The sequence below is a fragment of the Stigmatopora nigra genome, chromosome 13 (genome assembly GCF_051989575.1).
Source record: "Stigmatopora nigra isolate UIUO_SnigA chromosome 13, RoL_Snig_1.1, whole genome shotgun sequence".
Lineage (NCBI taxonomy): Eukaryota > Metazoa > Chordata > Actinopteri > Syngnathiformes > Syngnathidae > Stigmatopora > Stigmatopora nigra.
The window spans coordinates 7446279-7469418 of record NC_135520.1 but is presented as its reverse complement, the minus strand read 5'-3'; the positions used below and the strand labels follow the sequence as shown (position 1 = coordinate 7469418).

The 23140-nt window shown below is 39.0% G+C and overlaps 2 protein-coding genes and 1 long non-coding RNA gene across 8 annotated transcripts in view; 2 read left to right on the top strand and 1 right to left on the bottom strand.

Annotated features, from left to right (window-relative positions):
- efna2a (ephrin-A2a) overlaps window positions 1–11264 on the top strand; it is a 46040-nt gene extending 34776 nt beyond the window's left edge. Inside the window, exons 4-6 of one of the 3 annotated variants that reach the window (XM_077731485.1) lie at window positions 3112–3404; window positions 7026–7091; window positions 8425–11264. In XM_077731485.1, coding sequence (XP_077587611.1) covers window positions 3112–3404; window positions 7026–7091; window positions 8425–8624 — 559 coding nt within the window. In that variant the 3' untranslated portion in view covers window positions 8625–11264. Of the gene's footprint in view, window positions 1–3111; window positions 3405–7025; window positions 7094–8424 lie in introns of all 3 variants that reach the window. The other 2 variants (XM_077731486.1, XM_077731487.1) reach the window with 2 other exon arrangements.
- Window positions 11265–15922: 4658 nt separating this feature from the next.
- LOC144206832 (uncharacterized) lies at window positions 15923–19961 on the bottom strand. Of its 2 annotated transcripts, none has more exons than XR_013328445.1 (6): window positions 19406–19961; window positions 17848–18278; window positions 16461–16543; window positions 16320–16400; window positions 16168–16255; window positions 15923–15995 (listed from the first exon to the last, which is right to left on the bottom strand). It is a non-coding gene; the product is annotated as an uncharacterized LOC144206832 (long non-coding RNA). The 2 variants fall into 2 exon arrangements; XR_013328444.1 differs by having other exon boundaries at window positions 15923–16091; window positions 19406–19960.
- snap23.1 (synaptosome associated protein 23.1) lies at window positions 19296–23006 on the top strand. 3 transcript variants are annotated; one of them, XM_077732015.1, is made up of 8 exons: window positions 19296–19460; window positions 21237–21351; window positions 21555–21596; window positions 21764–21812; window positions 22006–22123; window positions 22195–22371; window positions 22442–22586; window positions 22663–23006. In XM_077732015.1, exons 2-8 carry the CDS (start codon window positions 21295–21297, stop codon window positions 22723–22725), a joined length of 651 nt encoding a protein of 216 aa, XP_077588141.1. In that variant the 5' UTR covers window positions 19296–19460; window positions 21237–21294; the 3' UTR covers window positions 22726–23006. The 3 variants fall into 3 exon arrangements, with proteins under 3 accessions (XP_077588141.1, XP_077588140.1, XP_077588139.1); XM_077732014.1 differs by lacking the exon at window positions 19296–19460 and adding an exon at window positions 19479–19643; XM_077732013.1 differs by lacking the exon at window positions 19296–19460 and having other exon boundaries at window positions 21226–21351.
- Window positions 23007–23140: the final 134 nt, after the last annotated feature.

Below are 23140 nucleotides of genomic sequence, written 5' to 3'. Positions count from 1 at the left end.
GAGAATAGATGAAGTATAGTAGAGTATAGTATATGTTTGGTATGGGATGTGCAATCACCCATTGGCATGTTTTTCTTTAAATTTGTTCTTTTCAGGGGGACAGACTTTTGGTGACTGGTTTTATCATTTTATTGTGCACAAGAACGTTTCCCAGTGGCTCCATCTTAAAGAAGTAAGGCTAGTAAAGGCTAATCTTGGTAAATGGGATTGGCATATTTGTTAGAGCTCGCCGATGTCAGCATTTTAATGCAGTATCAGGTTTGCGTGTGATAGAATTTCATTGGTACAGATATAATTCCGGTTTTTAATTAAACCCAGTTAACCCTTTTCTAAATGGAATATTCAGTGATGTAAAGCAATTTGTACAATCTCTGTTCACAAGAGGTTTTTCTGTTTTGAGTAGAGGGAGTAGTTGAGGTTAAATGGCATAGTTTGTGTCATCATCTTTTCTGGTATGTAATGAGGTAGCTAAATGTGAATTTTAAAAAAGAAGAACAGATGTATTGACCTTAACACAGCAGATATTGGATGTGTTTATTAATGTGGCCAATGATTAAAGATCACAGTAGGGCTGATAATTGGCTATGGTCATGTTTAAACCACATTTCTGTAAATAATGTTTGTGAAAAATGGAATATTCACAACTGCAACTGGGTCAGAGTCCCACCATCAAAGGATTAATCTTACCTGTTAGGCATTATGATAAAATTCCGAATGCTTTTCATCATTCATTTTCGATTGAACTTGAGTTCAGGATGCCGCAATTGATCTTGATGACAAGTTGACACCAGTCACCACAGTGTTATGTAAACCCTAAACTTCAATGCCTTTTAGGATTTATTTTGATGGATTATATGTTAGGCGTTTATTTTGAAGTTTACTTTGCATCAATCCAGGACAGCAATTTGATAATTTAAGAGCGCTTTTATGGAAAGTGATGCATTCCTCTTGCGCTTCTAACCCATGTGAATAAAGAGCGTTCGTTCACGCTGCAATATTTTCTCCTGTTTTCATCGCTCTTCCCAGTTGGAGGTTATATGAGGTGGCAGCTGAAAAAAAAGGGAGACGACGGGGTAGGGGGGGGGCGTGCAGGCAGGCAGGTGTGATAATCATCCATCCACATGTTCAAGTGAGAAGGCTTGATCACAGTCATGCTGAGCAGCAAGGATGATGACACGCACAAACAACTCATTCGCCACAGGAGTATTTTCATTTTTTAATCATTGGCTCATATCACTGGAGATAGATTAAGTAATATAAAAACAGTCAATGGCAATGAAAGATTTAATAATATTCTTGCATTTAAATCATCTTTTATTCTTTGGCTTTAATTGTTCTTCTGATTATTATTCCAGCATCTCATTAGTTTCTTTAAATTGTTTTCATAAATATAATTTTTGTTAATCTTTAGTACTGTAATTTCTTGTTTATTAGTTGTGCCAAATAGTTACTGATGGCCTGAGGGCCCTTCCAATTTTTTAGGACTTCAAAAATATCTTCTATATTTAGAAAGAAATGGTGAAAGGATTTCGATTCTTGTTCTGACATCTCAGTTAAACATATTTAATCTGACTTGAACGCAGGCAAGTCTTCATCCCCCCTAAAAAAAACTGCTCTGCGTGACTTAAGTGGCCCCGTTTTTCCACCCATCACAATGAAAAATTCACTGAAACGAACACAAATTGAAATAAACGAGAGAGGAAAACGATACCCGGCCGCACACTAGGCTTCCTTCTCCCATTCCACGCAATCTCATTACCTTCTATTGTCCCGCTCCTTCTTCTTCCTCCCAGATTTCCCCCCAAAGTGCATTTAATAGCATTTGATTGGGAGAGGCGAGAGAATTGAGCTGGGCTCCCGGCGGCCGGATCAATGCCTCCCTCCCAATGATCCGTCGGCACGTTCACTCGCCCGGTGAGGCGTGAAGGCACTTATTTGGCATCCAACTCATTTCCACCATTTGCCCCGAGAGAAACGCCAACGCCGTTTCTTTCGAAGGATAATTTGTCTGAACGCTGAATAACCAGACTCTAAATGTCTCTCTTCTGACTGATCGATGGATGTCAAGTATAGTTGGGGGGGGGGGGGGGGGGGGGGTTGACGTTATTTTCAAAACGAACCTTTGCAGGTGTATACTTGTTTCATCAGTTGCCATTTCAATTGAAATCCATTTTGACAGAAATTTCAGTTTCAAAAATCTAATTAAAAAACGTTTTAATTATCGTTTATTGGGTGTCTACCATTGTTAATAGCAGCCATATTGGATCTTAATTCTGTATACAAAACTGTCTTGTAGTGAATTATTTGGATTCCAGTATTTCATGTCCATCCTATTCTTCATGTCCACCTGTTTGGATTGGACATGGGAATTATCTCCAATGAAGCGTTGCGTTATTACTCCAGAGCTGTGCAAACTTTCGCCTCCAGGGATACTCATTGATTTGTTTTTAGGCCTTTTAATCAAAAGACTCCACCAGTTTTTTATGGCTGCTATGAGGTTTTTCTGCTTGTTGTTTGTTTGAATGTGTTTATTGACGCAACCTGGATCTGCCAGCTGCATTCAAAGTGTAAAGCTTGGGAAGGTGTCAAATTATTAATGCTCAGAGAAAACCATGCACAAATACAAGAAGTTTAAGTTTCTTTTAAATCATTGCCTGCTATAAACACCGCTTGACTTGGCAAGGCTGCCAGCAAATGATTGTTGCCTACCCTCCCAGTCAAAACAGATTGGACGGCTATGTATGCCACTGAAAGATTCACAGTTTACATACATTTGATGTCCGGGATTGTCTATGGCAGGCAATGGTTAAGTCATATAAAAAGTAGAAAAACATCTATTATTTAGTGTGTCATTGGGGGCCATAAACAAAGTAGATTTTAATTTTATTTGTCTATAAGTTTTTTAATGGATTCTATTTATTAGAAAAATGTAAAAAAAAAAAGTCCAAGCTGAAAATACGATATATACGTGTATATATATATTTATATATTTGTATTAAAATTAGATGAGTCACTGCTTGGTGAAATGCAATAAGTTGCATAAATACTGACACTTTGGGAAAATATGTATATTGATTGGTTAGATCATCGGTTTTCCAATTTCCACTCCAGGTTTTGGCCTGGCGAATACCGGGTGGCGGTGAACATCAACGACTACCTGGACATCTACTGCCCGTACTATGAGGGGCCGCCCAACCATGGGCGCATGGAGCGTTACATCCTGTTCATGGTCAACCTCGAGGGCTACACTTCTTGTCAGCATCGGCTGCGTGGCTTCAAGCGTTGGGAGTGCAACCGGCCCAGCGGAGCCGACGGACCGCTCAGATTTTCCGAGAAGTTCCAGCTCTTCACGCCCTTCTCGCTCGGATTTGAGTTCAGGCCTGGCCACGAATACTACTACATCTGTAAGTCAATAAGTGTGTGTATGTGTGTGTTTGTGTCTGTCTTTATAGTGTTAGCTATTGAGAAAATTGAGAAAAAAAATTGAAAAAAGTTAACCTACTACCACAGTTATGATAGTTCAGCATTACTAAGGGTAGTTTACTTTCATCTGGTTCTGATTGTTTTGTTATTTCTTCTAATTCAGGTTGGTGTCATTTGTTTTTTAAGAAGTTTTAGTTTATCTCTGATTATTTTTAGATTTTTATTCATTCCATTAGTTAATTTTTTTTCTATGTTGGGCTTGTTGGCAGGCAAAGGATTTGAAAACATTTTATTAGTTATTTAGTCATTCGCAATTTGTAATTCTAGGTTTCATGTTGTTGTTCACTAACGGTAACCTTGACCTCGACTGTATATAACTTATTTTGCTTCAATAGACCTATATGTACATAACTTCACTCACATATTAACTGTCAGGACCTAACACTTTCAGCACTTAGGGCTTTGTGAATTATTCATATCTCATTCAATAGGCTATTCCATAAATTACTCATTGGCGTGCATAGAAATGGAATAGTACGATCCTCATGAGTGCAGCACTTGGTTTCAAAAGAAAAAAAAATCAAAGTAAGATGTTTTCTGACCTGACATTTTAAAGTGTCACTATACTGCAAAATGATTGACACCTCATCAGTCACACCTTCTCTCATTAGTTGACACGCTCCTATACAGTTAAAAAAAAATCATATCAAGCAGCTGTCCAAAATGAAGACAGTTCATTTTGCTAATGATCTACTGCCAAACCATGACAGGTTTAATAATTATGAAAAAACACGATTCGAGTTTTTTTTTCAGTTTTATTTAGCAACTCATACGCTTCTACTTCAATTGCCTTAGGAGTCTATCGCTGTTAATGGCCATGTAATATAACCAATGAATTGCGGTGTTCTTCTCCCTTACCTGCACATTTTTTTCCGGCTCCCCACTAGAAAAAAAGGCTTGCATGTGTGCACACACTGGAGCGCCGCATGCATTTGTAAACATTATGTAAATATGCAATCAACATGAGCTACTCTGCACTCACAGGACGTAAACACGGCTGCCTTCGGTCTTTCTCCCTGCTTTTCCTGAGTCAACTCCATTTGTAATCATTTTCTTATTCTACGTGTTGATGTGCTTTAACAGCAGGGGTGCTTGTGTCACAGATGGGGGTCACGTCACCCCCTCGCGTCACTCACACTGTCAATGTGGATGAGAAAAAAAAACAATAATAGGGATGACTTTTAAACGTATGCTTAGAGAGGGATTTCAACACTTGTGAGATTGTCCATTAAATGTATACTTATAGAATATTGAGGGTTCGATCTGAGGTCTTAGACCTTCATGTGTGGAGTGTGCATGTTCTCCCTGGGCTTGTATGGCTTTTCCCTGGGTACTCGCTTTCCTCCCTCATCCTAATAATAATATAATAATTAGAATGATAATAATACTGATAATAATAATGATAATAATACTGATAATTGTCACAGCAAAGTATAATATCATCCAATAAAAAGTAGAAATATAGTTTGTGTACAACAAGTAACTTGCCAATCAATGAAAAGAATGCCAAAAGTACATTTTTAAATCAAATTTATTTAATAAAATAATGATCGTTAAATTTCTCAAAAATCTCAAGTAATATAGAAAAATGGTAGATGGCCAAATCCAAGTAAATGCTAACAATGTGCCATTCCAAAGTCTCATTTGTTCCATATAACAATAAATCCAAAAGATGGCAACCACCTGATGGCCTTAGTGGCACTTTTCTCATTTCACATACACACTCTTTTGTTTTCATTTGGCCTGGTTGGCCCCCTGGAGTTGTATAGTCGCTGGCTTTGGTATTGTATTACCCAGCTCCCTGAGGGCTTCGGGCGTATTCAAAAAAGAAAGAAGAAAAAAAGGCAGGAGTGTGGCGGACTAGTGGGGGATTTACGGGGTCAGTCCTCAAGCGATTGTGAGTGCGTGAAAGGCCGTGTCCATCATCTTGACAAGCAGACATGCACTTTGCTCTCTGACTCTGATATGTAGATCGGCACACGCACAGGTCTGGTGGATACTTACCTCCGACAGCAGCATTTTCAGTGCATGTGTGTGTGTTGTATGTTTATGATAAAAACCCATTGATTTTTGCCTGCGGTTCATGACCAGGTGTTTCGATACTGCGCGTGCACGTGTGTGCGTGTTCATCATGTGGCTGACATGTTGACAGGTTGGATACGGCCCCTTGCCACCCCTCCTCCGACTGCCCTCTGATGAGGCTGAGTGACTCTCAATGGGCTTTCAGAACACGTCGCGATTGTGGATGTGCTGGGAAAGTGAAGCAGCAGCAGGAAGATAAGACTTGAGAAAAGAAATGGTCCAAACACAACAAAAGTGGAATTTGGCACAGGGGTTAGTTAGATGGTACCATTAGCTTATATTGGGAGGGAAAGTTGTGTGATTAACATTGTTTTGTGAGAAAGGTAGATGAGAAAAATGGCAAGTAAAAACAAATCAAAATGATTTTTATTTGTGGTTATAGAAGTCTAACATGAGCTTAGTATTTTAGAAAGAATGTCAACAAGTGCAGTGACATTTTCAACATCAATATTTTCTTTTGAGAAATGGCAAGAATCAGTTCATTTGCTTAAAGGAGAAAAATAATGTAAACGTGCTCTTTATTATAGTTGAATGAATCAACAGTTTCTTCGTTTTTGGAATCAGCTTTTAAATGTTTGTTTAGGAAAGTTTACAATACATATTCTTAGTTTTACTAAAGTGAATTATGTAGATGTGTGCAAACTTAACATTTTCAACTGTATAGCTGCAATCTTTTCTTTTTGGAAAATCCTCAATAGCTTTTCTCCTTTTTAAGAGACACACCACTCAAACAAATGCAAAAGTCTTTATGTGAACAGTAAATCTTTTGGAAAAACTTATACAACGGAAAGAACGAGAGAAAAATGCACAGCACGTCCAGATCGTCTTCTTTTTAAAGGAAAAAAACAATGCAGTCATTCCTCTCGTCTCTTCAATTTCTCTGCAAAGTATTGCCGCATCCCGCTCCCTTCCCCGAGAAACTCATCCTTTTCTAATATGATTTTGCACTTCCCTTTTTGTCCAAAGTGCTGGCGACAACACATTTCAAATCAAGTCAGGTGGGACTAATGATGGCGTTTCCATTTGGTTTCACCTTTGAAGTCTGACTGGCTGTTATTTCTCAACTTTCCATTCATTTTGGAGACTTTTTTCTACCATTGTTTTGTTCAAAAAATGATCAGATCTGTCTTTATTCTCCAATCGAATCACCTCAGACAGAACCGACGATAGAGCATTATTCTCGTTAAGATCTCGATGTGTTTAATCTTCATGAGCGTCATCATTAAAGTCGTATTAACTGCCGCGCAAGAGTTCAATTAAGACAAACGAGCGAGTGGTGATTTACTCTTTTTGCGTATGCTCTAAATTAATGAGGCAGCGTTTCAAACAGCGTAGTCGTGGCTTTTAATTATCTTATCAGACTTTGGTGAAGATTTGGATATTGTTGGGAAATGAGCGGATGTTATATTTCAATTTTGGTGCTATCTGATTGTTGATCACTGCTTTCCATCTCTTTCCAGCGTCTCCCCATCCGAACCACGTGGGCCGATCGTGTCTAAAGCTGAAGGTGTATGTCAGACCTCCTGGTAAGCTGTCTTACATACTAACTTGCACACACGTGACTGAAGTGTAAGTGACATTTTGACTGGGAGGTTTCAACTGAGTGCACTGGCAACAACATTTTCTCTTCACTCAAATATTTTTGTTGTTTTCGCCATGTACTTGACAGTATCAATTCCTTCCTACACTCAAAAGAGGAAGATTCTTTGCTAAAAGTGCATTCAGACTAAGAGAAGATAGTCAAGTTGATTAATCTATGATATGTTTTTAGGAAGCATTTATTTATTCATTTTTGATAGCCACTTGACTCACAGGAGTGCTAAAGCTTATCCCACCTAATTGTAGGCAGCAGCAAATCACAATATTCCATGATAGAATCATAATATTCCGATCTTAAAGTCTTTGCTTACTTTTACATTAGCTGACCTGGAGGTTGTTTGGTTTCACGGGCTCAGACTTTTGTTGTCATGTCAACACAAAGCTAACTTCGATGTAATATTAGGAAATTAAAGTATTATTGGGAGAAAAGAATGTTAAAATTGCGTGATTAAAGTTATGCCTGTACTTGTTTCTTACTTGACATGAAATGGAAATTGTTTGGGGCATGCAAACTTAAATTTTTGGGGACACAATGGTCAGTTTGAACATAAAACAACATTTTAAGATGGGCATAGTGCGAGTAGAGCATTGTCATGTTACAAAATATATGTAACGTGGCCAAATATTCACCTAAGAAACTTGAAATCAGCCTCATTCATTAAGTTTTCAAGAGAGAATATGAGCATCTTCATGTTTTCAATGTATTTTATATGACCTTCCGTAACCAGGCCCCTGCCCAAAAAAAATGATATTGAAAGGGTTATTAGCCATATATTTTTTTTAATGTTCCCTGGAGTGGTTGAAATTGAAAAATCAATTCCTTATGCGTTCCTCATAATGATTCTCATTCTCTCAAACCCCATTCATCATTCTAAAATGATTTGGCACCCCAAAACAATATCACATTTGACTTGAAAGCAAACTTTTTTTAATGCATTTTTGCAGCAGAAACCACTGCAATGGTTTCCAATCTGCTTAGTTCAAAGGAATTTGACATCTGTTGCAATCAATGACAGCAAATGAGTTAACTTGAGAAAGTGTTTGATATGTTCAACAGAAGACACAAAAAAAAGGTCCTAGAATCCCTTGGACCTCTCCCTTGTGTCTCAAGTGCTGTCTTTGATTGTGTTTTATGCAGTGCAGGGAAAAAAAATAACCCCAATGAAAGAATGTGGCGAATGTAGGTCAGATGGCAGGAAGCTGTTATGCAACTCTTATTTTTCAAGTCTACCAGTGAGGCGGATTTTTATTTTTTTTTAGGTGAATTTGAAATGCAGCATCCAACCTGCCTGCTCACTTGCCTCCTTGATGGTGACACACTTTCAAGATGTCAGGTGGGAGGAATGAATGACAGCTTTTCAGGCTTGGGAATGGTTGGCTTTCCTCCTAAATTACTGAGCCACCATTGCTTTAATTCTGGAGTGAAATCTGTCCGTCATTGCTACCCGTCTCACATGTGAAGTGCTGACATGGTGCATTAACAAGTGGGTTGTGTGTGTGTGGGTATATGTCGGTTCTCTGCTCCAGATTCGGCGAGTCTCTGTGATTAAACAGTAATTAGGTTGGTTAAACCCCCTGCAGAGCTGAGCTGCTGTCGCCTCCTCCCACCTCGGTCGTCGTCTCGCTCTGCTTTGCCTCGGATAGAGTGAAGGCAGAGTTGCGTTTTCACCAAACGCTTCCTTTCAATTCAATTTAGAACTGGTTTTAATACTAATCTGCTATGTTTAAGCAGTTTATGCAAAAAAAGCAAGTGAATCTAGCTCATTTCGACCCCACAGAGTATGGTAAACTTCTCATGATTATGCAGATCCCAAATTCCAATTTTTAACCTTTATTTTAACCTTTATTAGAGGGAAAGCCATTATTTTAGGCAATTTAAAAAATTGAAATTTATATTATTATAACTTACCTCAGGAAATGGCTCCCACATAATGTATGTGGACATATTGGTATTAGTATTTATATTTTCCGCACTTGCGATTGATTTTGGGCATTTCCAGGTCACTTTTGGGTGAATTTATTTATGGGACACATCCTAATGATTTTGAGGGGGATTGTGATATTTTTTTGTAAACACAAATAATGGCAGAACCATTCATTTCGTCTTTCAATCTTTTGCCAGAACGGATATTTTGTTGCTTCTCCTTTCTGCGTTTCAGATGGTTCGGGATACGATTCTCCAGAGCCCTTCCTGACCGACGGAGGTCCGAGCTGGAGGCCCGTCTCCCTGGCCCCAGTAGCCACTCTAGCGTGGCTCTTTCTGGGACTATTTTCATGGCTGTGACCCCCTCACTCCCCCCTTCCTGGAGCTCCGGCCCCAGGATGCCAGGCTGGGCCAGGCCGGGCTGGGCTGGCTGTCCCTATCGACATCACCACCCCCCTCAGGGAAGCCCTTTGACCCACCCCGTCCACCTTTCCTCCCACCCCACATTTTTTTCAATGCGACCACCAGCCGCCACCACTGCCAGCCCTCCACTCCCCCCCTCCCCCTCCATGGCCCAGCTAGGGGACACTCTTCCCAGGCTTGGCAAGTGTGTGAGGTCTACTGGAAACAAAGCACTCTGGGAAATGTCCTTTCACTCGCATCAAGATCTTCTTTGGATGTGACTAAAGACTCTTGGCCAGTGATGAGGTAGTTGTAGCCATGTATATGATTAAACTTGTCATCCACCCAGAAGGTCGGCCTGGATGCACAAAACAGTTTTTGTACTCCCAAAGCCTGAAGCGCAAGTAGCCATGCCTACATTTTTTTTTTTTTTTTGTACAACCTAATCGAATTTTCGCTGTAGACTAAACAGAAGCAGACGATGACAACTTTAACCATGGCCTACGGAAGGGTTAGAGGGCGGGTCTGGCAAGGTGTATATTTTCAGGTGGGATGTGTTCTTGTCTTGTTTGTTGTTTCTAAACAAAAGCATTTATCACCGCCTGCTTCTCAGCAAAGGCGCAGTCTGCACTTGTCTTAGTCCAATGGGTCGGGTGACTTCTGGAACCATGACATTACTCCTGTATGAATGTACCACTGGTCACCCACCTCTTTGTGTTTGTGTATTGTTACGACTGTGGTCACTTCACTCGGACCAGTGAGCGGCGGGTTCTGGGTGGCGCTTTCAGGGGAAGGCGGGTTTTCGGGACCGGGGTGGTGGGGTTTGTGCCACACCGGATCAGGGACAGAGAGAAGAGGTGGTGACACTCCAGTTGCATGACCACTGTGAAACCCTCAGAACAACCTTGTTTGTATTGATGATCTATTTTTTCATGGGGGTAACCAGAACCACCCTGCCGCCACTTTTTTTGGTCTTTTCAAAACTTTTCCAGACGGCCGAAAGGGCATTTTTCTCTCTTCACGCAGTCTCGCCCAGTGAGGTCATCCGAGGGGTCCAGAAAGGCGGACCATACAAGAAACTCAACAGGACCACAATGGACATTAACGCTGACTGAAACTGGTTTTGGTTCTTCCAATCAGTCTTAAAGGAAGCGTGTGGACTATAACTTGTGGTAAAACCATCAAAACACACGCATATGAACACACAACTTACATGCATACATTCATTCATACACATGCAGTCTCTTTTGGTGGTACGCCTCAAAGACTGAGTTCAAAAGGTGAAAAAAAAACTCAAGTTTATTGCCAGGAAGTGAACATTTAAGAGCGAAGCACTGTAAGCAAGCAAATACACACATCAGCCTGTTCTCACAAAAATTTAGTAGGATTACACAGAAAAGAACATGATTAACATAAAACTGACACTTTTACAAGTTGCTGTAAGTGTGGGTTTGTTTTTTTCTTCTGGAAAATAGTACTCATGTTGGCCATTTTAGTGGACTGTGACAACATAAAGCAACCTTTCAGTTCTAACATCAGGTTTCTGGTACAATTCCTACTAAATTCTTGAGATTTGCAGATCATACATTGTAGAAATACACACAATACAGGACATACACACAAACAAGGGGAAGCAACTCCTTCCCTGTTTCCTCTTATTTTTGTAGCATTTAAAAAAAAATTCACTGTTCAAGACTCCTGTGTGGGATGCAGTGATAGGTGGGCAAGAGTGAGTGTAGCCTGTGGAAGATTAAACAAACAAACAAACAAAAAATGTGTCTTTTTTTCTCACTGATCCCATGCTATTCTTCCTTTTTCGAGTTTTATTTTAGCCTCCTAATCCCAGGAAAAAGACAGAGGCGGCAAAACAAATGAAGATGAGTGTTTTACGTCAAGTTCCAAATGTAATAGTGCTGAGATTTTGTTCCCCCTTTGACCACAGCCCTCTCCATGCAATCTGATGGTTGCATTTGACCCGCAACGTGGCTGTTCTGGGACAGCCAGCGTCTAAGCGTGAAATTATTCCGATGAAATCACTCATGTGTTCTTCACACAGCGACGTGACAGCTAGCAACAACCAATGATGACATTGGTGGCCTTATCTTCTTTCTCTCATCAGGTATACAGCATGATTTTCTAAATAAACTCAGCTATTTTGCTATTTCTTCTGATTTTTTTTTTACTGGTAGTACAGCAAGTTTTGGTTTCAATTGAATAAGTATGTTTATACACATATAATATATGGATTTTGATATATGTGCATATGGAGACATCCAATCTATTTCTACTGGGAGATTTGATTTGATCATTAATGACATGATGATTCACAGCCAGCCCTCCTTGTCAGGTCAATCAAAACACGCTATTATAATAATAGATTTTACCCCATGTGAGGAGCAAAGATGGCTGCATTACAGCAGGAAGTAGGCCCTTGAATAAATAGATGTACTTCCAGCTACGGTAGGGAAAACTCATCATTTATTATTATCATCCATAAGGTAAACACTGTAGCTTTCAACATCCAATGCATCATTTCATTATTTTAGCCCCCTGCCTTTTGAAATTGGCTCTGCATGTGGAACAATAATTGGCAGGAGGGGATTTTTGGCCTGTTAGATGGCGGCTTGGGTGGCAGCCAAGCAAAAACCGCCAGGAAATACAGATGGCAACGCATTCTCTGTTCTTTTTTTTTTCTTTTTTAACTGTTTTACTCTCACTCTTGTTTGCAGACAATCAACTAATCCCTTCTTCCTCCACTTCTCTCATTTTTTTTATATTTATACTAGAATTAGGGCAACGCTACGGTCCTTGTTAATGAGCAAGAGTGTGATGAAAGAGTTTGATCTTGAAAGTGCCATCTGCACTCAGTGTTATTCACACACACATGCATACTTACATAGTATACCTTAGAGGGGAATATTTACAATGCAAGGGCTGTAGGATATGATGTGAAATGATAACATGTCAGGGAAAAGTTGAGCAAAAACATGCACACATGGGTCCAGATGGGGCCATGTGTTATGGCTGAATAATGCATGTTATGTAGACTCTATAAATGATACATTGGAAGGCAGAGCTGTGCATTTTTTTACACAGAATGCATATAAAGGTGCAAAAACACACAATTATGAGATGAAAATTCATGCTAAAAACATACCAATGATTTATAAAGGAAATTGTGTGGTTCATTAACTGTTGTACTCATATTCTTATTAGTATGTTTGACCATAGTGACACATTTCATCATCCATATATGTCAAAAAATCTAATTAACTGAGTAATTTCCTATATTTAACATGTTTGCTCTTTTTTTAATACCAGTAAACTCATTTTTTATGGATTCATTTGGTGTTGATGGTGTTTTACTGTTTGAAAGCGTCAGAAATGAAAGGGAAAATGAGATATTAACTGTATTACTCAGAATTCCACTCGAGGTTTTGTGTTACTGCTCATCCTTCAAAAAGAGTCGCCTAGAGGGAGTGTGGGTGAAGGGTAAATGCTGCACTCATGTGGGTGGAAACAGCAACGCTTCTTTCTCTCTGGGGAATCAAATGATAGGCTTTTCACATTTTCCTTGGCCATCTTAGTGTTTTATAGCATCAAGACCACACAACTCACGGCTATTCTTCGTCATCTTCTAAACATAGACGGGTTGGGAGGACAAATCACCTCTTAGGAGCGCGGTAAGCAACGCATCTTTTCCACTTTCAATGTGACGGGACAATATGGGCGTGGTTAGGCGTGGTTACGCCCATTATGACGACCTGACGGATTTATTGAGCGCATGCGCAGTAACTATTCCTTTTGGAACGCTTTTCCTGTGCACGCCGACAAGGTAAGGAATCGAGCAATTCACTGTTCTAATTGCGTTTTTATCACGCGATCGGGAGATTTTTCAGCAAATAATTAAGCCCAAAACGCCAACAAATCTCTTAGTTTAAATCCAGGTTTAACACACCGTCGATAATTTAAGTATGGGCTTCTTTTCTCGACCGGCTTTGTGCCACGTGTCTAGTCGGCATTAGTGTTGGCGTCACGATTTGACTTAAAAAGCATGATCTCCGGTTTCTCTCCGTTATTGAGTCGTGTAGCAAGACTTTAAATTTAATCAAACAACGCAAGACATCAACCGACAGTTTCCTGGGTAAGTGTTCACTCTAGAATGACATCCAGGGACACGACTTAGTTCCTGTTGTTTTGTAAGTAATCGTTTTCATCCTGAGTGCTTAACACCCGTTCCCGATTTGTAATTGTTCTGTTTTTCCCCAAAAAAATCATGTATATAAAATTTAAGCCAACTTTCACCTAGCTCACTGGTGTCAAAGCAGCGGTCCGGGGGCCAAATCTGGCCCACCGTGTCATTTTGTGCGGTCCGAGAAAGTAAATCATTATTTCACTTATATCACAATTTAAATGAAGATTATACATGTATATTATATTACCTCACCTTCCCCTTTTTTAATTCAATAATTGTATTTTTAATCAATTTTTTACTTTTTGTTTTAAGTTTAAGAATGCATATTGTAAAATCTAAAAATTAATTTATTTTAAAAATTGTTTTCCACGTCAATGTTGAACATTTCCCCCAAAATATTGTTTCCTTTTGAAATGAAAAACAAATTATTGCAAGATATTTTCCCTCATGAAAAAAAAAAAAGCTCAAACATTTGTTTTAGATCTACAAAAAAAACCTGAATATTTAGGGGTTTCGATGCAGTTTTTTTAATCCAATTTAAATGGAAAAAAATATCTAAATGTTTCAAAAATAGTACAGCTCGCATGAAATCAAGTTGACCTTATTGCGGCCAGTGAACCAACCCGAGTTTGACACACTTGTCCTAGCTGTTAACCTCAGTCTGTATATTGAATCGCCTTGTCTGGAAAAGGGGAAATAGGACTCGCTAACTTATTTTTATTCTTTACCAAAATTCTTGTAAGATTTCTCTATGCTATAATTGGTTGGCAACCCCCAAATGCCTTGGTTAAATGAAGTTTTCACTGTTTATCAAGATAAAAACGACTTAAAAACTTAAAAACCATTAAAAAAAAAAAATAAACAACTAAGCCTACCTGTTGAATCTCCAGGCTGTATATATATATGCTAACTTGTGCTTTTTTGTGTGCAATTTTTCTCTGTTTAGCACCAAGATGACTCTTGAGGTTACAGAAGGGGAGACAGGGACTGATCAAGGTAAAACTTAGCCCCACAAAAAAAAGTTGAATCTCCAATCTCTATATATTCTAACTTTTGCTATTTTTCTTGCATGCAACAGGCCTGAGGTATCTTGGATGCCCCCTTGAAGATGTCTCTCTTGCATCATATGGTGTCTCTGTATTTCTGAAAATTCAATAAAAGCCTAAATCATGACAACATTTCACTGGCCATTCATTTCCACAGCTTTTTGACTAGATCTTTAAGGTAAGAAGGTTGTCATTTAATGTTGGAGCAAAAATTCTAAGTGTTTTTCCTTATTATATTCATGTTAATCCCCCCCCAGTTTTTTTCTTCTAAATTTTATTTTCCAAGTGTTTATCCCCACCCAATTTTCTCAAAGATTTATCCCCCCTGCTTTATTCAAATGTTATTTTCTAAGTATTTATCCCCCTCCTAAAGATATATTTTCTAAGTGTTCATCCCCCTGCTTTTTTCAAAGATTTATCTTCTAAGTGTTTATCCCCCTTTTAATGATTTAGTTTCTATATTTATCCCCACTTCTTTTTTCAAATTTTATTTTCTAAGTGTTCTCCCTGTTTTTTGTCAATTTTTCGAAGTATTTATCTCCCCTGCTTTTTTCAAAAATTTATCCCCCTTTTATTGATTTAGATTCTGTATTTATCCACCCTTTTCATCTTCCAAATGTTCCCCCTGCTTTTTGTCAATTTATTTTCTAAGTGTTTATCCCCCCTTTTTTTTCTGTCATTTTTTTTCCAAGTGTTTATCCCCCCTTTTTTTTCTGTCATTTTTTTTCTAAGTGTTTATCCCCCCTTTTTTTTCGTTAGTTTTTTTTCTAAGTGTTTATCCCCCCTTTTTTCTGTCATTTTTTTTTCTAAGTGTTTATCCCCCCTTTTTTTTGTCATTTTTTTTTCTAAGTGTTTATCCCCCTTTTTTTCTAAGTGTTTATCCCCCCTTTTTTTGTCATTTTTTTTCTAAGTGTTTATCCCCCTTTTTTTTCGTTAGTTTTTTTTCTAAGTGTTTATCCCCCTTTTTTTCTAAGTGTTTATCCCCCCTTTTTTTTCGTTAGTTTTTTTTCTAAGTGTTTATCCTTTCTTTTTTTTCGTTAGTTTTTTTTCTAAGTGTTTATCCTTTCTTTTTTTAAGATTTATTTTCTAAGTGTTTAGCAGTTTTTTTAATCTACAAATGTTTTCTTGTAAATAAATTTTTTGAACATTGATTGTGACTTGCATTTTTTGTTTGATAAAGACCAACACATGTTTACATTTCAAAGCTTTTATTTTGAAAAACTTAAATAAAATGAAGTAATTCCTCTAGTCACCAGCAGGAAATCTGGAAAACAGGAAATCAGCTTTTATTTTGAAAAAGTTTGTAGATTGGTTCCCGTTGGTGCTCCAGCATCGTAAAAAATCGAATCTTCTCCACCCTCTGGTGGAGAAGATTCGAAAATTGAAAAAGGGGGGTTAGTACACAGTTAGTTCAAAAAGCAATGAGGAGGGCTCACCTTTTATTTTGAAAAACTTCATAGACTGGTTCCCATTGTTGGTCCAGCATCGTAAAAAATGAAATCTTCTCCACCCCCTGGTGGAATTCTGGAAAACAAAAAAAGGGGGTTAGTACACAGAGTTAAATAAAAAACCATTGAGAAGGGCTTACCTTTTATTTTGAAAAACTTCATAGATTGGGGGCTCCTGAGGCTATCTGTTCATATGCAGAAACCAGGTCCCATGGTGGATTCTGGAAAACAATAAAAATTACTCAGCACAGAGTGAAATAAAAAAACAGAGAAAGGCTCACCTTTTATTTTGAAAAACTTCATAGATTAGGGGCTCCTGAGGCTATCTGTTCATATGCAGAAACCAGGTCCCCTGTGGTGGATTCTGGAAAACAATAAAAAGTAGTCAGTACACAGAGTTAAATGAAGAGCTCACATTTTATTTTGAAAGGCATGAAACCTAGTCCCCCTTGGGTGGAATTCTGAAAAATAAAAACAATCACAAGGTCTTACCTTTTATTTTGAAAAAAAAAACCTCATAGATATGCTCTGGCAGAACAAATCTATGAGTTTTTTTTTTCAAAATAAAAGGCAAGACCTTGGAAATGTTTTTTTTTCCAGAATTTCCCCCTTGGGTGGAATTCTGAAAAGTAAAAGAAACATTCACAAGGTCTTACCTTTAATTTTGAAAAATACTCATAGGTATGCTCAGGCAGAACAAATGTATGAGTTTTTTTCAAAATAAAAGGCAAGACCTTGGAAATGTTTTTTTCTTCTCCAGAATTTCCCCCTTGGGTGGAATTCTGAAAAGTAAAAAAAAACATTCACAAGGTCTTACCTTTAATTTTGAAAAATACTCATAGGTATGCTCAGGCAGAACAAATCTATGAGTTTTTTTCAAAATAAAAAGCAAGACCTTGGAAATGTTTTTTTGTTTTTCAGGTTTCCTGCCTATGTCGAGATAGGCTACATTTAGCTTTATCCTATGAAACATCAAAATGCCATATTAGACAGTCTGCTTTAGAGACTAAAAAACAATCTGTCTGTTTTCCTCCACAAAAATATATAATGTGGTGGAAAATTTGAAAACACTGGACAGGGGCCTACAAGGTTAATGTAAATCCTACTTCTGCCTCAAGTTTTCAGTCAATTATTTCAAATCCATTCATTCTTAAAAAATTAAATATACCAAGAGTTTGTTTTTCTCTTTGTTTAAATGAGTCAAAAATTACACCTGCAGTATTGTTAAATAAGTCTGTTTTGTCAAAACTACATTTAAAACTAATATGAAAAAAGGTCCAAGCCCAGAGGTCTTTAAAAAAAGTTAAGGGGCTCAAAGTTTATAATTTATTTAAATTCAAAAAGATGTGAAAAGCCACATAGAAACTCACAAGCGATAGTTACTCCTTCACTTGCCACTACAGTATTTATTTTTTCAAATTTACTTCAATAGGGATGAGCCTACTTTAGTTTATCATTAACCGCGATAGTTGAGGGATTACCGTATATTCCTTAGACATCCACTAATGGCATTTGTGTGGGTGAATTGTCCACAGTTTTTTGTTATTTAAAAAAAATGAATGTATCATAATGAAAATCGAGCCAATTGCGCAAAGCCCTGAACACTGAAGGCTGGCGTTTAAAGATTACACGGATAGAGAAGATCGGAACTATTTAAAAATGACTCACTTTGTTATGGCGTCGACAAACTGCTCCTTTCTGGTCGTTTTGGCCACATTCTTCTTGTTTCCCAGCAGTCAGTGCTCGTTGAGGGACTGAAACACACAAAAGAATGATTTCGTTTTAAACAGAGAGCGATCGGTAACGCAATGTAGCCAATTTGTTTGCAAACATTTTGCGGTCTGCACACACATGGGGCTGCATCACGTCAACGAATCACTCTTAGGACGAGAACTGGGGCTTCGAAATCCCCGAACGACAGCGTAACAAATGTGCAGCATCGTCCGTGAGAAGTTTGGCAGGATTTCGTCGGCAAATCGTCACTTTTGAGCTGCTCTGCAGTGCAGCACAGTGCACGCACGCACGCCCGTCCTCCTTCCGGGTCTATCAGCCATTGCGGCTTTTGACGTCGGCTATTTGAACTCTGGCCTCGGCCACGCCTATTAAAAAAGGACACATAAAAAAAATATATTTTTTTTCACAATAACGTGCATTAGTCAGTATATGTTTGTGTGGAGGGGCTGTAAATGCTTTTTGGTTGGACTGTAATACTTAAAAGAAAAATACATGGTTTTCATAATAACATGCATTAGTCAATGGGTGGGGCTGTAAATACGTGTCGATTGGGCTTTCATACTTAAAAAAATACATTGCAGTCATACTAACGTCTGTGGGGGAAGCTGTAAATACTTTTTAGTTGGGCTTTAATCGTTTGTTTTTTACTTCTAGACATTTAAATGATACTTTGGGTTACTGCTCATCGTTCAAAAAGAGTCGCCTAAAGGAAGTGTGGGTGAAGGGTAAATGCTGCACTCATGTGGGTGGAAATAGCAACGCTTCTTTCTCTCTGGGGAATCAAATGATAGGTTTTTCACATTTTTTGGCCATCCTAGAATGAACACTTAGTTACTCGACAAAATAAAAATCCCCCAGGGCTTTTTTCTTTTAAGTTTACATTTTCTTCTTATTTTATATCTTACTGGACTGCCTTATACTTCACTTTCTTTCTACTGTCATTTTTGTCTCCAGATCTGCTTTTCATTTATCACCATTGCTCCCTTTGTTTTTCCAAATCAGCTTAAGAAACAATCAACTGTTTAGACACACAATTTTAAAGTGAATATCTACTAAATTAAGTCTTCTTATTGAGTGAGGGTATTTAGTTTTATAGTTAGTTTCTATTGCATATATTTTTCTGGCAAACCAATTCTGTGCGTGCCTCATTTCAACGAGTAAGGCTCCAGCACCCCCATTGTGGGGATAAACGGCTCAAAACAATGGCCGAATTAAATGTCTCACTGTAAACTTAGTTTCACAATCAAAAAGAAATGGTGTGACTCCTTTTTACAAACTTTTCAAGTGACATTTTCGGATCATTGGATTTTTTTGGAACATTGAAGTGTTTTCACAAAGAAAAAAAGTACTATGGACGGGAATTGAAAGACAGAATTTCCGACTGTCCTTGAAAGCTCCACCCTTTACTACGTGCGCGCGCGCGTACGCGTACGTGCTCGTGACCGACAAGGAAAAAGTTTGTGAAGGAATCCATGCGCCAAAGTACACATACCTGACTCGAGGTGGAGTCGACTGATCTAAAGGTTCGAAGTGGGGAGTGTTTGACGGTAAGTACCGACCGCCCTTGGACTACTTTATTTGCGTCTTTCCGTGTCCGTCGGCGTTGTTTGTTTGGGTGGCGACGACCGGGGAAAGCGGAAGTAGCGTTAGCCGCGTTGGTCCTGGTTGCCTGCGTGGGGCCACTTCGCTCGGTTCCAGCCGATCGTTGCCGTCCACCTTAGTCACACAATGTAAGTCACTTTTTATTCGATCGGGACGACTTACTTGCTTTCGCCAGTTCCCATTTGATGTGGTTTTCATTTGATCACGTCTGTTTTTCTGGCAAACTTTCTTACACGTTTGTGATCACGTGACACCTGTTGCAAGTGGCCGTTTTTTTGATCCCGAGTTCATTAAAAGGCTATCGGGGTGAAAACCCGCAATCAAATGTATTGTGTAATGAATATAGATGTGTTTTTAGCACTTTATCTGCATTTACATTACGATGTTAAAGATGTATTTCCGATGAATGATAATTTGATGAAGTGCGCGTCAAAATGCGAATGTCTACCGCGTCATAAGCAGGAATACGCAATGACGTTATTGTGCAGTGCATTTAGAATTTGAGATCTGGAGGAACCGGTTTGGCTAGAAGAACCAGATCTTGGAAGACGTGAGTCTGCTCGTCCACATCACCTTCTTTTAACGGGGTCATGTGGAAGATTAATAATTAGACAGAAAAAATATACATATATACATACATACTTTTTGTGACATGGCAGAAAGCTGAGACATGTTCACATCAACCATAACATTTTCGATCATATAACTCTTTAGACCACATGCGTCAAAGTGGCGGCCCGGGGGCCAAATCTGGCCTGCCGCATCATTTTGTGTGGCCGGTAAAGTAAATCTTAAGATTTACGTTTCTTAACAAACAAATCCTCAATCATTCCAACGAGCAGACACTTGCATGTTTTGCTTTTTCCATGCAAAGGGCTGATGCTGCAGCTTTGACTCACAGGAAAATGTTTCCAAAGGAAGAGGAGGCATCTTATTGCAAGCGGAATTCACTCATAGTTTCCCCCGGTTGACGTTTTTGTCGTTAGAGCATTCTCAGAGGAAAGCAAGTCGGGGCTTGCTGATATCGTCCGGTGACTTTTTGATGTGCACAAACTGGCTTTAACTGTCACAATCAACGTGGATTCCATCTGAGCCGCGTTAAACTCCCCCGATGTGTATAATGTTCAATTGAACTCATAAAAGAATGAAGTGAGATCACAGAGAATGCATTATTAATGGCATCATGATCTTTCCTAGTCAAAACCAGAAGAACATCAAAGGTGTCTTGTGATAACATAAACATGAAAGAAGAGAATGTGGACACATGAGAGGAAGTTTGAAGTTCCCTTTTTCAATCCACTCGAGTACTTAAAAGTGAAATCACTTAAAAGCGTTTGACCTATTTCCTTGTAGTTTGTAAGTACTTGCCATGGAACGCTAAGCCAAAAGGCATAGATATAACATGCATGGAGTCTTGCCAATAAGAAACATTGCTGATTACTTATTTAACTCCTATCTTGCCATTGACAGAGATGGTAGTCCAATCCATTTGGACCATTTGGTTCATTTAAACTGAGAAAACTGGTTGTGAATTTTTCATCTCTCTGGGCCATTGATGTCACTAAACAATCCATTTTGACAGAGAGTTTGCTCATTCGCCCCTCCCAGTCAAACTGGATTAGACGTGTGGGGCAGTCAGTGGCAGCCAATGAGTGTACTATTAGAGGCTGAGAGTATCTATAGGCTCCTTTCTAACACGCTGCTGAATGAATGTCTCACAGGCCGCAGACTATCGAGCTAAGTGCCACGGGAGGAGCGTCCAAACTGGGCAGCGACAATATGGACGACATGACAGTGGAGCAGATTGCCGCCAGGGCAAACCAAGTGACAGATGAGGTAATCCCGTCCGTAACAATGCCGTTGTACTAACATGTAGTTGCTCGCCTTATACTCTGTTCTCTGCTGTCTCTCTCTGCCTTATACTCTGTTCTCTGCTGTCTGTCAAGATGTGCCATTCTAACCTTGCACAGCATGTTGACGTTTGAGTCTATGCAAAGATAGTGTCCAAAATAAAATGTCAAACCCTCTTTTGTTCACAGTCACTGGAAAGCACTCGCAGAATGCTGCAAATGGCTGAAGAGGTGAGACGGGCATCCTTTTACATTCGTTTTTTAAGAAAAAAAAAGCCTTACTATACTATGCCGTTTCTTAAGAAAAAGAGGCCTTACTATACTATGTTGTTTTTTAAAGAAAAAAAGCCTATGCTATACAAATGCCTCTACCATGCTCTTATTTCTGCTGTTTGCAGAGCAAAGAAACTGGTATCAAAACCATGGTGATGTTGGACCAGCAAGGAGGTGTGTATGCCAAAACTGTCTGCTTTGGAAAAACAAAAGTGGATATATGTACATATTTTTAAAGTACTGTGGGGAATTATGTTTAGCAAGTTAGGTATACTTTTTTATGCTACTTTAGCACTTTGTGGCTGTTTCTGTCGGCAAATGTCAGCCAAGATATTGCCTCACGTGGTGTGGCCTGTTGTCGTTTCAGAACAACTCAATCGCGTGGAAGACGGCATGGAGCAGATCAACCAAGACATGAGACTGGCCGAGAAGAACCTTACAGACCTCTCAAAATGCTGCGGAATGTGTGTCTGCCCGTGTAACAGGTACACGCCTTAAACTCAAGTTTTCTGAAAAAGATAAATGCTTAATTCGGAGAATCATCTTCATTGTGCAGGGTGTCATCCATCGAGAATGAATCGCGGTACAAGCGCACGTGGGGCATCGGGGCAGGGCTTGACGGTGAAGGCAATGATAGTGTTCCCAAAGTTGTCTCCAAGCAGCCGGGGGCCATTCGCAACGGTCAGCCCGGTCAGGCTCAAGCAACACCATCAAGCGGACCTTACGTTAAGAGGTGAGAGTTCAAAAATTAACTGAAGGGGGAAAAACAGAGCAGAAAAGTAATAAACTAAACAACTTTGCAGGATAACCAACGACGCCCGCGAGGACGAGATGGAAGATAATCTGAATGTAGTCGGCGGCATCATTGGAAATCTAAAATCCATGGCGATGGACATGGGCGATGAGATCGACAAGCAGAACAAACAGATTGATCGGATCAATGACAAGGTAGGAACAACTAAAGATGGGTTATAAAAAATAAGACGTAGATCAGCGTGATGTTAATTAGCCTTTGTTCTTCTAGGCGGACATGAACAAAGTACGCATCGATGAAGCCAACCTAAGAGCCACCAAGCTCATCAACTGATAAAGCAACACGTGCACACACATATTCGATCAGAGCGCCAATTTGAAGAGTTACAGGACCGAGTAAAACATTTAGACTTTTTTTTTCCAAAACGGCCATTGCCTAATACCAAAAATCCATTGGATTATAATAGTTTTAATCCTAAAAATGGCTCTTTGAAAGTGTCCTTAACCTATTGGCCAATGTGTAATTATTATTGTATGTGTATTTTTTTTTCAACGATGCGTTTATTTAATTTTTCTTCAAAGCAGAGCTGTGAATAAAATCGTCCCTCCCCTTTACATTTCTAACGATGTTAATTATTGACCATTAAAGCGGAATGCAATGTAAATGTCAGCTGTCAGCATGCTAGTATTTAGGTCTGTAAATCGGTTCACTTAGTAGTTAGTTTAAACTGAGAATCTGTAATACATTT